The 17,173-nt window shown below is 39.3% G+C and overlaps 1 protein-coding gene across 6 annotated transcripts in view; it reads right to left on the minus strand.

Annotated features, from left to right (window-relative positions):
* The window catches only part of CREB5 (cAMP responsive element binding protein 5), a 494,841-nt gene that overhangs the window by 325,754 nt on the left and 151,914 nt on the right, over positions 1–17,173 (minus strand). For all 6 annotated transcript variants that reach the window (XM_077856412.1, XM_077856413.1, XM_077856414.1 and 3 more), the window contains 2 exons: positions 6,095–6,166; positions 1,103–1,196 (listed from right to left, as the gene is read on the minus strand). In XM_077856412.1, coding sequence (XP_077712538.1) covers positions 1,103–1,196; positions 6,095–6,166 — 166 coding nt within the window. The remainder of the gene's footprint in view (positions 1–1,102; positions 1,197–6,094; positions 6,167–17,173) is intronic.

Below are 17,173 nucleotides of genomic sequence, written 5' to 3' on the forward strand. Positions count from 1 at the left end.
TTATATGAGCTAGGCCTGCCAGGGCAGTCAGTTTCTCTTCTGATATCATTTAAAGCATGTTTATGGGCATATTATCTCTTTCATGATGCCAAGGAGACAGTGGTTTTAGTGAAATATCTCTAGCCTAAGAAGGGTAACAGGAAATGCTTCAATTACCCCGCCAGGATTTAGGAAACACTTTGACTTACATTCTTTCATTGGATCTTCACAGTGAGACTGTGGAGTAGACTGGCAGACAAAATCATTCCCCTTTTATGGAAAAAGAAACTGAGGCCCAAAAGGATTCACTAACGTGGCTCAAGGTCACCTGGCCGGAGGAGGCAAAGCCCATGCTAGAGTTCAGATTTCCTCACTCTGAGCCCTGCCCACTGTTTTAATTTACTGCACCACCTATCAAAATGGGAAGGAATGGCAATTATTTGATGAGTTCATTGGGATTGTTATTTATTTCTACTCACATTTCTGAGCACTTGCTATGTCTCCATGCTATATCATCTCATTTAACCTCCCACTTATGAGGCAGATACTGTTTCTTTAAAAAAAAAAAATTCAATGGTCACCTCAGTGAAAACAGAGAGAGAGAGAGAGAGATCAAGAGAGCTCCTTCTACTAAAGCCACTATAGAATCTTCCTTACAATACTCATGTGAAATATATCATAGATAATCCTCTAGTTTAGCTATATTTTCACATGTACACTATATTATGATGTTCTCAAGAACAGGAATCATATCAATCTTTGCATCTCCCATAGTACTCAGAACTGTATAGTACCCATCAGAGATGCTCAATGAAGATGTTTTGCTTGAGTGATTACAGGTATGTGATTTTTAAAAATACTTATATGGAGCCAACTTTCATAGCAATAAATATTTCACATTCCTGAAAATGAGAAATCACAGCTCTTCAGTTATTTGAGTGAACACCACATTAGCTGATTACATTTCTGCTTACCATTATTTTAAGTCTCTGCTGTACCTTAGAAATATACATCTTCATGGCACAGAATATGCCAATGGAAATCATCCTATCATAAGCAGAATAATTATCTCTCATGCAGCTGATCCGTTTACCCAAAGCCTTTTTGCCTGATGGCTCCTTACCTGATAACATAGTGTCTGTTTTTATTGAGGGAAACTTCAAAGTCATTTCATGCTTGTGCCTATGAATCATCAGATGGTCCTCTGTTGGGAAGCGCTGTCAGACAAATAGAAAAAAAAGGGGGGGGGGAAGGGAGAGGAGCCATTCAGTTTTATAATATATATTTGCCATCACGGAGAAAAAGATGTATTCAGCATTACATATGTGACAGGCAAAACAAAAAATTAGTTCTGAAAAAGTATGAAAGCATGCTAAGTTAAATGCCAAATTATTTTTTGCAAGCAAATGTGCTGAGATATTCCTTTGGATTGCACCCAAATATATGCATCATTATTTCCATTATCGTTTACCAGGAACTTAACTAGGTTGCAGTAAAATCTGGCTGAATAGTAATAAGAAATTGGAGACCTTTCCCTGATGTCATCTCTGACTCCCTACACTTTCCCTGGGAATTCCTTTTAATGGCTTCTACTTCCTAAACAGTCTTTGAATATAATCAATTGTAAAGACTCATCAGTCAACTAGATATTTCCTTAGGAACTAGAGGTTTGCATCTGAGGGAAGATCTTAAATTTGTGTTTAGTTAAAGAATAAATGAGAAAGAGTTAAATGAACAATGCTGAAAGTATTCAAGTAATAGATACAATAGAAATATGCTATATCTTCAATAAATAAGAGTGCTTGAATGAATGCTCACATATGTTCACAAAGAAACTAACAGCGGCAACATGACAAAAGTAAAATGCTCTTATTTCTACCTATATATGAGAGAAAAACATGTCCACTATGGAAAAATGAATTTAGACCTAAGTAGCACTGGAGTTTTGCAAAACTATGTGGAACTTCTGTCTAGTAGTTACTGTTCTACATAATAGTATAAAATAGTATACTACAAAATAGTATAAAGTAGTCTAAGGCATAATAAATATGCTAGACATTATCTATAGATTAACCAAAAGTAGGAAAAATGCATGAAGCAGGAAAAGAATTTTGATTCATGTCAGACATTGGGAAAGAACTGCATGTCATGTTTAACTGTTTGACATAAATACCTACAAATGTGCATGTGACATTTGTATAGTATGTTTCTGTTTAGGAAGACCTTGCACATTGCACTCATGTGATCTTTTATAAGTATACAGATGACTTATAGTAAAATGACAAATCATTTTTAGTATTCTATACTTTGTACAGTGTAGTAAACCAACACTTTATTTTTAGTTTTCAAAGAGTAATATTACAGTTGTTTAAAATGTGGCTTTCAAATGTTTACAGCTGTCTGTCTTCGGATCACATGGTGGGATTGGATTTCCTGGCCCTTTTGTGGTAGCAGGGGACATATGACTCGTTCTACCCATGGAGTCAGGAATGGAAGTGATATGTCACTCACATGCTAGCTGATTCCTGGTGCAAGACCCTCTCTCCTTTAGCATGGCAATGCACAATATTAGAAATAGTGGCCCCTCAATCATCCTAAATCTCTTGAAGGGTTCTGAAGAGCATTTTTGAATTCTAAAGGATAACGAATAATGTCTTGCCAAGCTAAAATAAAAATGTACAATAGAAATTACTTGGGCAGTGTTGAAATAAGACTTTATTGTTTTAAACCATTGAAGCTTTGGAGTGATTTGTTATTGCAGCAGATCCTAGCCTCTCCTGACTCAGAGTAGTATGTTTTAATAATTGAACTTAAAAGAGCATCTGCTTTATCAAAGTCAAATGAAAACACAAGAAAAGACAATAAACTCTGCCAAACATTTCTGAATTGTAGACAACTTAGAAAGTCTCTCAGAACTTCCCAGTTCCTTAGGATAGTCATTATAAGTTTTAATTATCACTGTACACTGTGGTAGAAATCTTCTCTGCAAACAGTACAGATTAGTGTTCATACAAATAAAGGAATTCACTGGGCTAAATCCTTCAGGATATTCTTTTTTTTTTTTTTTTTTTTTTTTTTAATTTTTATTTATTTACGATAGTTACAGAGAGAGAGAGAGGCAGAGACACAGGCAGAGGGAGAAGCAGGCTCCATGCACCGGGAGCCCGATGTGGGACTCGATCCCGGGTCTCCAGGATCGCGCCCTGGGCCAAAGGCAGGCGCCAAACCGCTGCGCCACCCAGGGATCCCATCCTTCAGGATATTCTAAAAGTAATTTTGGGAACAAATATGACTTAGTTATTTATCATTTGTATCATATAAATTAAAGAATATAGAATCTGCAAAGCATGGTAATTATGTCACATTCCAAACTACATGGAAGTCTGATTTATAATGACATGAGTTTTTGCTACAGCTTCATCTATTCTCTCAGTCCTTTAGAACACCTTAAAATGACTACATCTAATATGGGATGCTACCATGTGTGGTTTAGGGACAGGTTAAACTTCTCAGTCTTGTCATTAAAATCCTTATTATAATTTTTATTGTGATATATATATAATCAGCAAACAACATGGTAATAGCTTTCATTTTGTATTTGTAAGCCATTTTTGGTTCCATAAAATAATAGCCTAAAATAGAATATTAACTAGAATACTTATTAAATGACAATAATTTCCATAAAATGTCATATTAACTATAAATACCTTCCCAATACCTCCCAAAGAGACAATACAGGACATCACAGGGCTTTTTTAATTTAGCAGGAAAATAACAGCAAGTTGTAAATAACCAAAATGTACAGTCTACGACAGATACACAGCTAAAAGAGGCCACTGGAACTCAAAGCATGGTCATGCTAAGGGCAAAGAGCAGTGAAATTAACAATGGACCCTGTGAGCTCAGAAAGAGCCAGAGAAGCTTATTTCTCTTTACTTCAAAGAGACAAAGACACAAAGCTAATGTATAAGGAGCTGTAATACAAAAAAACCTCCCAGGTGTTGTAGACCATTCCTATACAGCAGAGTTTCTTTCAATGACGGAAAAGGGGGAAACATCCTTCCATTGCCGCCAATGCAGCACAAGCACTGATAACTCATATTTACTCCCCTCTCCAATCCCCAGCCTCCTTTCTTCTCCATGCAGGTCCCCAGGCTCTGGAAGGTCACTACAGTAAATGCCATGATCACAACTGACTGGACTGTGATTTGCTATCACCCCAGCAGGAGACATTTGGAATCACTAGGCAACTACTACATTTCCTCAATTCTAATACCTCTTCAATTGAAAGATGCACATATTTTTTAAATAGTTTGTCAAGAAAAAGAAATGGTCCCACCTTAAATAAAAACATCAAGTTTTAGATGCATCTTTATACTTAAATTTGGAAAGAGGTTGAGGGGGAAAGATTTGGTGTTTTACCTTAAAACCAAGAAACTATGGGCATCTTCCATTCTGATTTTGTCTAACCAGTCCACTCAGCCTTCTCAAGGAAATGACCTGCTCTTTCACTGAGTACAAGGTCATTAGAAATGTGCCCCTTCAACCTTCACTACCACCTCTACCTCAGAATGTGTTTGTGATTTCATAGCACTATTTCCATTCCTTCCTGCCTGAAAGGAATAAGCACCCGCTTCTCCCTCACTGGATCTTCTACACCCTGTGTCTTCTGGGGTTGGTGCTTCAGCTGTGGTTCTTCAATCCAGCACTCTCACTTCTCCTTGCTCTTGATTAAAGGCTACCCTTTCATTTAAAAAGAACCTCTCTCAGGCTGCTTTCTTCTCAGGCTACCATTATATCACTCTTTTTCCCGTCATTCCCCAATGCTCTTGAAAGAGTCCTCTATGCTGGCCACCTCCACTTCCTCACCACCCACTCACTCATTAATCCCTTCCAACCTGGCCCCCACCCTGACTCCTCTCTCATAGGTCACCCGCCAGAACCCAACTGCCAAACCCAACAGCCTCTGCTCAGCCTCTCACTGTCCCGGCTCTAGCAGTGTCTGACACCAGTGACCACACGTCTGTGGCATTATTTATTTATACCCTGCCTGATTCCAAAAAGGAGGAAAGACAGTTTACAGCAACACATGAAATGGAGTGCGAGAACATCAGCTAGAATTAGGGGACCCCCGAAAGGGAAGGGATCCAAAAAAAGAAAAAGCTAAAGCCAAAGTGCAAACCACCAGGCAGTCATCCTCAATGGAGGGTTGGGGGGGTACATTTTGGCTCCCAAGGGGACATTCAGCAATACCTAGAGACATTTTTGGTTTTCACAACTGGGGAGTGACCCCTAGGATTATTAGGCAGAGATCAAGGATGCTGCCAAACATCCTGTAATGCACAGGACAGCCCTCACAACAAAGAATTATTCAGCCTGAAGTGTTTACAGTGCCGAGCTTGGAAAATTCTGCCACACGGTCCATAATTACAGCAGAAGTAAGAGTGACAATGGTGAACATTAATTGATCATTTGTTATATGCAGGCCTTATACTAAATACATGTAGTGTCTCATCTAATCATCACAACGATCCCGCTTGATAGGAGCCATTGGAGACAAAGAGGTTTAATCTAGCACTGCATGCCAACTTCTCCCTCTTAAAGTTTAGATAAATGGAAAAACTGTGGGTTCTACAAAAGTTATAGGGGGCTTATTGTACTCAATGAGGAAAACAAAACAAAATCGAATTCAACTCTGATGGTGAGTTATTTTACCAGTAATTCAAAGGCCCCATATCAAGTGACTATTGTAAAAGCAGCATCCTCCCTCCCCTTTCTGAAATAACAGTCCTGAACATCTGGTGGGCAGGATGCGTCTGGCTTACTTCCAGGGGAAAGTTAAGGATGGAAATGGCCAATGCTGATGTATTTCAGGGGCTGTGAGGGAAGTAATTCAAACTATTCAATGTAGAAAATAAAATAATGAGGAAGAAGATGATGGTGGTGGTGGTGGTGGTGGTGGTGGTGGTGGTGGTGATGATGATGGGGGGGGGGGGGTTGACGATATCTTGGTGAAGAAAGCCCACAGCAGGCATGATTGCCAAGTGAGAGCTGTTTCCCTGTCAGAAGGCAGCTACATCCCCAGCAAAACAGACCAAAGGACCCCCACACTCACCTGAGAGCAGCCAGGGGCACTGCAGACAAACGGCCTCTCCTGCTCCAAATTCATCTTGGATTCCTCATAAATCTGTAGGGACGGGGGAGAGGGAGGAAGAAAAACAGAAATCCATGAATATCTCCTACTTCTACCTAAGAAACATGAGAAAGGCAATTGCTCGGAGCCCCTTTCTATGCCAATCCCCAAATTAGACAAGATAAACATTAACGTGAACACAGGTCCCGCCTTGTTGAAGTTCACTAGGATTTCTGCAGTCTGCGCTCCTATTGTTTGCTTGGGCGCATATTTATTGTACTTTGAAGAAAAATGCCATAGGGCTATTGCAGCAGAAATTCTGCCTCTGGAAAACCACCTGGACTGTGTTATTACCCAGTAAGACCGCACCTGCGCAAGAAGATTCCAAAGCAAAGTTCACACCTGTCCTTTGGAGTTGGCTACTTAGAAAAACGAGAGAGGGGGCAGTAAACAGGGTTATCACCAGTGTGGTGACCAAATTTGAGCAGTGGTCAAATAATTCACCCGTGATCATCCCACCAAGCTTCAGGATAACCACAGGATGCAAAGAAGCCCCGCAGCCAGTTTAGCAAATGACCCCAGCGGTGAGCCCCGGTCTTCAATTCCCTTTCATCTCAGGCATTCACGGATGCCTCAACAAAAAGTATCTGAGTTATGCAAGGATAAACAGAAATAAGAAAATGCAGAAAACATTACCTTGGATATTTTGTTAATTTGGTTTTACAGGCTGATTTGAAATTAATATTAGATTAAGGCCATTGCCCATCTGATCTCCAGAAGTTATCAGGAGTAAGGCAGCTTTAGTGGGAGAAATCTTATGTTATGGTCTCAATGCTATGTTACATTATACTATGTTCTTTTCTTATGTAAAAGTTAGGGTTTTTTTTTAAGATTTTATTTATTTATTCATGAGAGACATAGAGAGAGAGAGGCAGAGACATAGGCAGAGAGAGAAGCAGGCTCCACGCAGGGAGCCTGATGAGGGACTCGATCCTGAGACTCTGAGCCAAAGGCAGATGCTCAACTGCTGAGCCACCTAGGCATCCCTGTAGGAGTTAGGTTTTTTTTTTTTAAGATTTTTTATTTATTTATTCATGAGAGAGAGGCGGGGGAGAGAGAGAGAGAGAGGCAGAGACACAGGCAGAGGGAGAAGCAGGCTCCATGCAGGGAGCCCGACGTGGTTCTCAATCCCGGGACTCCAGGATTAGGCCCTGGGCTGAAGGCGGCGCTAAACCATTGAGCCACCCAGGCTGCCTAGGAGTTAGGTTTTGAGGTAAGTTTATTAGGCAAAAAAGAGTGTAATCAAAATTACCTTTACAAATCCTCCTCCAAACTGATAAAAGTACACACACATAGTTTCATGGTTACTGATCTACACAGTAACATAAAAAAATTTTTTTTGACAAAACAAAGGCGTTTATTATAGGAACATTCTCAAATGATAGCAGAGATGTTCAAGCTTTTTTTTTACATACAATTTTTTTAAACATCACAAAACACTATGTAAATTTAAGTTTCACAATTTAAATCATTTTCCAAATCCTATTTTTCTTTTGTGCTGCCAGTGGGATATGGCTCTATCAGGGTACTAAAACCTATTGCTTTATCTCTGAAGCACAAGAAGGTATCCACTTCCTTAAAATGATACCTGTAGGTGATACCAAAGGAATCCCAAGTCCCCTTTACTGTTGAAAGAGGGAACTCTGCTTCTATTCAAGTGATAGTTAGCCTTCGTCCATGGAAGCTTTATTATCTTGCAAAAAAACCCAACACTATTTTGTCCATCACTATGCCCTTTCCCCAAGCACTAAGAAACTTCATATACATTCTTTGGAAAATAGGTGTATCTTTTCCCTTTTCTGAAATGCAAATCAAAAAGATTTGCCTTAGATAACACCCCTAGTCAGATATTAGAGAACAAAACAGATTTACAAACACAAACTCTCCTTCCCACTTCCTCCTTATTATACAGTTTTCACTAAGTACTACCCCTTTGTACTCTACGTCTGGCATTACTTCCACTGGTCACCTACCAACACAGTAACTGAACATAATTTTACAGCTCTCCTGATCAGGCATATTATGTAAATTACTTTATTGTACTTAGAAGTAGAAAAAAAAACAAATATCCTTAGAAGCTTTCCACTTGTCCTTGTCTGAGGAAAGTCATGAGCAATTAAAATAATTTCTCAAACCTCACTATTCATTTGATTTTGCCATCACTTATCACAAAGCATCTCTTCTCTCTCCTATGAAGGCTGACTTACGTCTACACCTCAAAACAAAGGTTGAGAGAGTGGTTTTGAGTCAGGACAGAAAAAACAACAGAGTAATTGGGTTATCCATTAATTAAATATGCCTTTTTTTTATGCCTTAAATATGCCTTTTTTTTATGCCTTTTTTTTTTTGTAAATTTTTAAATGCTTTCCTGGAATTCTTTCTGTCTCTGGGACCATGATTTACTTGACTACTGCCAGGTCATTTAACTGTTTCTGGCTTCAATTTCCCCTCCTTTACAACAAGGCTATGAATATAATCTTCAGTTCCTTCATTTCTTTATCACACTGATTCGTTAGGAGGCCTGTAAGACATGCCCGAATTATGGAGAAAGTGTGTTTCTTCATGTTTAAGTCTGTGTGTTTGGAGGTAGGAGAGGGAGAGGTTCTGTAGGCAAGTGTTACTGGAACCCCACTCTAATGTCAACTATTCCCTATTATAAAAGAGAATTTGTTATAAGGTGAATCTTTCTTGGATTAACACATAAGAGCCTGAGTTGCTAAGATAATAATAAAAGAATGTCAATATTAGTAACATTACAAACCAATATTAAGATTGCCTGACAGTAAAATAGGAAAGCTCCATATAAATACATTTATGGCATACATCTAAAAGTACTAATTAGTGATAATAATTAATCTCCAATTAACAGAAGTGGTCAAGATTGGAAGCACCACTACTGAAGGTTAAAAGAGATTCATTAAAAAGCCAAAGTGAGAAGAGACATCAGCCAAGCCATGTCAGGTAAGTATGGGAAGAATGTATTTTTCTACCATAATCACAACTCTACCCCAAACCCTACTTCACCAAAATGCTGACTTCCCCCATAAATTCAGCCTACAATGGTAATAGTTTAACAATTCTGCTTGATATCAACATTAGCTGCTTTATCTTAATTATTGGTTACAGTGTGCTGTAACCAAGGTGTAATGTGCATATAAGCTGCAGCAAATACCACCAAATTACACTATGGTGTTGATGCTTGAAGAACAAGGAAGCTCCAGGGACACCTGGGTGGCTCAGGGGTTGAGCATTTGCCTTTAGCTCGGGGCATGATCCTGGGGTTCGAGGATCGAGTCCCACATCAGGCTCCTCACAGAGAGCCTGCTTTTCCCTCTGCCTATGTCTCTGCCTCTCTCTTTGTGTTTCTCATGAATGAATGAATGAATGAATGAATGAATAGATAGATAGATAGATAGATAGATAAATAAATCTTTTAAAAAAAGAAAGAATAAGCTCCAGCCATATGTAGATTTACTCTTACTGAGCCCTCATAGTATGGATGTTATGTTTAGAGGAATATGATTAATCAGAGAAATAGAGTCTGCCTTCAAACAGTTTAGATTTCAGTCATCAATATCTTCAGCTGACTTACTACTGTCATTTTATTATTGTATGTTTTAAACATGAACAAATCTGTATGAGTTTATTCTATGCTATGGATCCCATGGACCAAATGCTTTGGCAACATAGTACACAGTGTTGGAATAAAAGTCATTTTTTAAAAAAAGATTTTATTTATTTATTCATGAGAGAGACACATAGAGAGAGGCAGAGACATAGGCAGAGGGAGAAGCAGGCTCCCCACAAGGAGTCCAATGCAGGACTCGATCCTAGACCCTGGGATCACACCCTGAGCCAAGGGCAGGTGCTCAACTGCTGAGCCACCCAGGTGTCCCTGGAATAAAAGTCCTAAGGTAAAATGGCAGTTGCTAAAATAAAATAGGCTTAAGTGATTAATAAAGTCTGAGGTGAGTGGGTGTGTATATATAAGTGTGTGAACCTCAACTGCTTTATTTTGATGCACTGCAGTTCCCACATTTAGCCCTCTGCAAATAGCATGCCCTTGCTCATTCCTTACTGTGTGGGTGTTTGTGATAGTTTTACTAAATGGTACCACTCTACCACACAGGCTTCATTACTTTTATCAACTAGTACGATCTGGTCTGATGTATTAGTGAAGAACCACTGGTCTATTTTTATGGCCTATTATTATGGTTCTTTCCTAGCAAATAGTGTAATAACTATTCTCTCAACAGACTCCTACTAAAGCCCTGCAAATATTCTTCTATCCTCCATCAACTGGGGCAAATCACTCAGACAGATTTTACCCATGTTGTTCTGCATTAGGTCCTCAGAAGTCAGGCCTCATCCTCTTATTTCCCATTCTGTTGTTTTACCAGCTGGGACATTTTAATAAACCAAGTTTTGTTTGGCAATTGCCATACCCCAGGCTCCACTGCATAGAGCTGACATGGTAGGCGTTCAATAAATATTTGTGGAATGGATAATGAATCCTGAATCATCATCATAAACCACCCCAAACAGCTTGACTTTTCTCCACTCCTAAGGCAGTAGTTCTCAAACTTTTTGGCCCAGAACCAAGTTTTCAGCAAAGCAAGAGGTTGTACAGACCACTTATTCCACCCATCCTCAGTTATAACCATAGAAGAAATTTCACACACACACACAAATGTCGAAATGGCTGTTGGTGAAAACAATGAGATGAGGCTAGTTTTCACTAAATTTCACATGTACATGTACTATTAATTTATTATGAATTCAATCTGTTAATACTGCCATAGACAGTAAAGCCACTGAAGTCCAGTCGATTAGCCATGTGCTGGCTACTTATTATACCCACAGAGCACCCATTGAGAAACACTGAGTGACCCCATAAATTTGGTTAGATACAGTTATAATTGTGGCAGACACTGTTTAATCATTTAAGAGTTTCTAAATAGTTCTAGTTTTTATTCCTCTTCTCCAAAGTTCAGATTCAATGCTCACTGAGAACAAATGCCTTATGAGTCTAATTTCCCTTCAAATTTTTGGAAAACAACACAAAACCCTAATAACAAACCCTAATAGTGCATAAAGTGAGTAGAGGTTTTTCCTAGTTGACAAGGAGATGACAGGCTTGATTTACAATTCAAACCCTCAACTGCCACTGGATTCCTCAGCCTTGAAATGAGCAAGAATCTCTTTCATTGTTCAGCATTTGACCCCACAAATTCCTCCTGGTCTAAAATGGGAAATTTTCCACAATGGCTGATGCAATCCATTCAAATGCTTTGCCAGGCATTTAGAGATATACTTGGAATTACCATTTCATGAAAGGCAAACATTGCAAAAAACAACTGTTACTAAAAACTTGGAGAGTCTGCACAAAATACTGTAAATATGTATTTTAAACAAGGATAACAACTGAGCTCCAAGGGAAAAAAAACCTCCATCACCTCGGTTTGCTGAAATCAGCCAAGAATGATACTCCCCATCTACCTCATAGGAAGGCGCTACTGATCCTTAGTTAACATCAAACTCCAGTCTTAGATCTCCGATCTTAGAATGGCACAAATTTCTCCCAATAACAGCAGATGGATTCATACAATGATGAGGGATTTGAAATATGAAGATACTAACAATGTATCTTGTTGTTTTCACCTGAAAATATGCATGCACTTTTATCAACACCAGAAGTTATGGGAACTTCAAAGTTGCAAATTAAAGTCATACATATAAATGAGCACTAATAATAATACTGATATGTCTCCATCAGCTCTGCCATTGTTAATCTGATCATGAATGCCTTATAGATCGGTAGGGGGGGCGGCGCTTGAATTTTAAGAATGACTTTAACATCTGTCAGCATTTACTGGCCGGTCATGAGTGGGGAAAGAGCCTTCTTGTCAGGACTCATGTGAAGGAGACCTCACTACCTTGCCAGAGTTATGAGACTGCAGAAAAAGTTCCAGAGGGGGAAACAAGACCTTCCTAAAGTGCCAAGGACAGTTGGCAAACAGGAGTGTCTTGAGCCAGTCACACTGTGTGAGTCCAGATCAGTCTCTGTTTCTGGGAACAAAGTTGCTTATTAACTAAAATAGTTAATTCTTTAGCCAATTTGTAGTTTGTGTTTGGGAGGGAGGGAAGCAAGTATTTCTCTCAATGCATTGGTCAAAAGCCAAACAGCACCACACAATATTAAGAAATTCACCAAAACACACTCTATAAATTTTTTTATTCTATGATGACTGATCCTACTTTAACAGGAGGCAGGATGGTTCTTCCAAAGCATGACTAGCTTTTCCTGGAAGATAATTATATATTCAGTTTGGGGCTAAGACTTTTCTTTTTTTGTGAGGGATATTGTATCTTTCACTAGGTTGTTTGCTAATCTGTGAAACAGGATCACTTTAGTAAAACACTGTAAAATCAGACCATTCAAAGAGCTATCATTTGAAAAAATAATCCATGGAAGCTAACTGCCAAATCGCAGAAAAGTAAATCCTTTTATTTCAAATATACCTCTAGTTTTCTAACCTAACATCGTAACTTCAAACAGAAAAATAAACACCCTTGAGCTTAAGTCCAAGAAAATTATTTTGTGTGCGTGTCTTTGTATCTCTCTCTGCATCTCTGTGTCTTTTTTTCCTGTATCTTCCCTCTGAAAAACTCTTTCCTGGGTGCCTGGGTGGCTCAGTCGGTTAAACATCTGCCTTCAGCTCAGGTCATGATCCCAGGATCCTGGAATCGAGCCCTGCATCAGGCTCCCGCTTAGTAGAGAGTCTGCTTCTCCCTCTACCCCTCCCCCCTGCTTATGCTTGTGCTCTCTCTCTCTCTCTCTCTCTCTCACACACACACAAATAGTACCTCTCTCTCTCAAATAAATTTTAAAAATGGATACTCATAAAAAGAAACCTTTTTCTGTGCCTATTTCTCTGTCTCTATTTGTCTTGATACATCTGTCTTTCTCTGTCTCTCTTTGTGAGTCTGTCTCACACACACATACACACGAATACACACACAGACGCACACACACACACATTTTATCAGATGTGTTCTTACTAGCCTTACTGGTAAAAAGATCTAGTAGGCTTGTTTCCTGTTTCAGTGTTATTCTTGAAGTGGGCTGCAGCTAGAATCTGAATTTCATTGGGCTATTATTATTTGCAGCTGCGTGACCTTTTTAACCCCCTCCCGCTTTTAAAGTGACATTTCAGCCCTCAAGCTTGAAACGCCTTGAATGCTGCAAAGTTTTCGAACCAGAGATTTACACAGGGAACAAGACCAACAGTGGGACTGTACCTTCTAAGTGAAAATTCCAACAGAACTTGGCGAGATTGGGGCGTGTTTCTGGGCAGTTTACAGCCAGAACTCTTCCTCGGAAGCCCTAAACTGTACACGTACCGCTCCAGTTACATATTACTCTTCCGTTCAAACCAGAAAATCACCGTCCTTAAAAGATGTTCAGCAGCCACTGGTCTCCCCAAAGTTTGGAATCTTACAACCGGAATCAGAGACTCTTTAGGATTATTTCACACAACTGCATCATGCTATGCTAAGGGACTGTCCAAAGTCCCCTTCGAACTAGGTCCACCATTCCCAGGAGGAAGGATTTCTAAACAGCTTTTTTGTCTCTGGAAATTCACCCAGGCTTTACTTCCCATAGGAGGCCCTACCAGGAGAGTGCTGGGGGCTCACGTCCTCTCATGCACTTCTGCAGAGGTTTGTGGTTTTATTTATGTGGCGTTTATACTGTGTATGAAAAAACATTCCAGTGGGATTGGGTTTTCATATGTTAGATTCCTCTTTTTTTTTTTTTTTTTAAGTTTTCCATATGTTTCTTTAGATATGAGGCCTCTTTTCAAAGTTGCTGGCTAATTTCTACTTATGTTTTGCACAATCCTGTCTTACAGTTTTCCCATCTATGGGTTCAATAGTTCAGAATGTATTTGCTAAGCATCAGTGTTGGGCGTTAGACGTGCAGAGCTGAATAAGCCACTGCAGTGCATGTATTTGTGACTAAGAGTGGGTATTTAGGTCCTATTCCTCTTTTTGCTCCCATGGAGCACAGTATTATTATTATTATTTTTGCAGGACATACTCCATCTCTAAAAAAAAAAAGTTTATTTGGCATACATGTGGTTAACAAAACACTAGAATAGAGATTCTCAGAAAATATTAAATGTAACCAAATCACTTGCTTGTTTCTAATAGGACAGACTCAGAAAACATGCTGAAGGCAGCAAACTCCTCCTTTTTACCTACTCCTAATACAAACACATTGAAGAGAAAAGCAATGAAAGAAAAAAAAGGAAAGAAAAAGTTAAATTGGAATAAGAGGTGATCCATGGTTTAGCTGACACTGTCATCTTTACCTTTCCAGAAAGTCTTCCATTGCAATTTAAAACAGTTGCCCCTGAAATCCTGAAAGGAAAAACTCTAACAGCTAAAAGATTAAATACAAAACTGGATCTATTTTTCCTTTGAGTCAAAAAGCAGTTACCTTTAGAAAATCAGGAAAAAAGTCAGCAGTACAGTTCTACTCCTTCTTGCTCTGCTATAGTAAAATCTGCCGTTTTTTGGAATTACAACACATCCCAAATAATTCTGCTATATCTCAGTATAATTTTTGAGACATTTTGGGTATATTGGTTTTTAAACTTTTTATAAACAATGAATATTTTTAAATAGTCTGGAAAATCACAAATTTCTAGTTTGTTTTCTTCACATTCAAATGATTTTTATCAGTTCTATCACTGTTTTCTTTGTATCTCTATCCTATGTAAGTATCCTTGCATCTCAACACTGTATGTTTAGTCCACCTAAGTTATGGGCTGAAGTAATACTTGAAACTTTTGAGTTTTCTTCTTGTGCATGAATCTCAACTACAAAATGTGAGGCTGTATATAAACAGAGTGGTGATCACGCCAGACGTCTCTATTTTCTGCAGGGCCTGGCAAGAGGCTATTTCATCCTGAGATTACTATGACTGACTTGCTGTTAAAAGACATTTGCAAATGATCATATTGAACGAGGTACTTTTCCCCTTGACTTCCAACAGAAAGCTGGGCATCCCTCGGTTCGATGTAAAGTAGTCGGCAGTTGTGCTCGGAGCCCCCTGCAACTCACAGGTGTCAGCTGAATACAGGGTCAAAATATACTCACAGACTTGATTCAGATTCCTAACACACTATGCTTCAAATGTCAAGCCTGTGAATATTTGACAGTACTAGCAGGTCACTTAAAGGCCATGTAAAGGCAAAACCCTCATGACACCTGAAGATTATGCCATCACTCTAACAGGGGACCCATTCTGAATACTAGCAAAAGGCATGTTTTCATCTGCTTCCTTAGAGAAGGCATAATTTCTTTGCATACTCCAGTAAGGGGATGCGGAAATACATGAAGCCAATTCTTAGTTGCCACTGTCCCTGGGGGCCCCCACTGGCATTTAACGGGTGGAGGGCAGGGCTGGGACATATACTGCAACACACAGTGCAGCACAGTGCAGTACTCGTCTCCCGACCCCACAGCCCATAGCACGGCCCCTGTGAGAGTAATGATAGTATGAGCACCACTGCCCCCTGGCCCATGCCACCGGGTTCACAGATTAAAAAAAAAAAAGCAGGTAAGAGGAAGAGAACAGAGGAAACAAGAAAAACTAAGCCAGCACATACTAGAGTAACTAAAGGGACTAAATGCATAATATTCACCTCTCTGTACTTTTCAAAGAGCTCTAAAAAGCTCTAATACAGTGTAGCTTAGGATGAGGCTAAATTCAATGCCAAAGAAAATGTCATGAATATTCAAAAAAGTGTGTGAAATTATCATTCCCTTTCCAAGTGAAGCAAAAGGCAGGAGGAGGGGGGGCTGTGGCTGAAATTTTAACGAAGCATAAGCATACTCTTTGAGGTTCAATCCACAGAGGAGACAGATGAGTAAGCTAGTATAAGCTACCTAGATTTTTTTTTTTAAATAAATTACCTGGTTTGGCTACCTACAGTCCCCACTCTCCAGTTAACTTACCACACCGTTTTAAGCAGTGTTGACTCAACAGAAGCAAAATAAAGCATTTGGCCCAATGTGGAAATATGGCTCTCGCTCAGATGCCTTCTCACTCCTGATAATTGCCTGTTGCTTTTATATTATTGCTGAGGATAGTCCCATCAAAAAGAGCATGTTTTTCTTTTCTTTTTAAAATCTAAGTACAGAATACCACAAGTTTCTAAATTCTGTTTTCTTTTTTTTAATTCTGTTTTCATGTTGCCAGCACCATCAGCCATCAGCTCACAGAACACTTATCAGGAAATATTGGCTTCCTAACCAACTTCCCACTAAGAAAAATGTATTCATAGATCCGATACACACACACACATACACACAATTTTTTTTTCTCTTGGCCTGTTTTACTGAGAAGTTGGGGTGTGTGTATTTATATGTATATATTCATACACATATTACAGAGATGATTTCATCCCCATAAACTAGCTCAACATTCAAAACTGATGCCTAGTCCCTAATGTAACCCAGAGGAGAATACTGAGCTCGCAAGGGGGCAGGATAAGAAAATCCAAGTCTGCCTCTCAGCACAGGGTCACCACAGTTAAGGATCATTAAACTTGTATTTTAGAAGTACAGAAATAAGCTGTATTTTTGAGGATCACTAAATCGTTTCCTTGGGCTAGAAAAATCCTTAATGCTTTTCTCAACTTCCTATTAAACAAAAGAGTTACTCACTAAAGCCTACAAATCCACTAAAACAGCCTGGAAAAAGGACGCGGAAAGAAAAGGCCTTTTCCTTGAACCACCACCCACGAGAGGTTACGCTGTACCAGACTCCCAATTCATCAAAAGGTCCGAGCCATTCACAAACAAACGCAGGGGCCAGCTCTTTCTATCCCCCGGGCTCGGCCCCCAGACAACAGCACCATTTTTCAGTCAACACTCCAAATCAGCACAGAAAGGAAAAGAGGATTTTTTTTAATGCCCCTCCTCTCCAAA

This window comes from Canis aureus, chromosome 18, assembly GCF_053574225.1.
Source record: "Canis aureus isolate CA01 chromosome 18, VMU_Caureus_v.1.0, whole genome shotgun sequence".
NCBI lineage: Eukaryota > Metazoa > Chordata > Mammalia > Carnivora > Canidae > Canis > Canis aureus.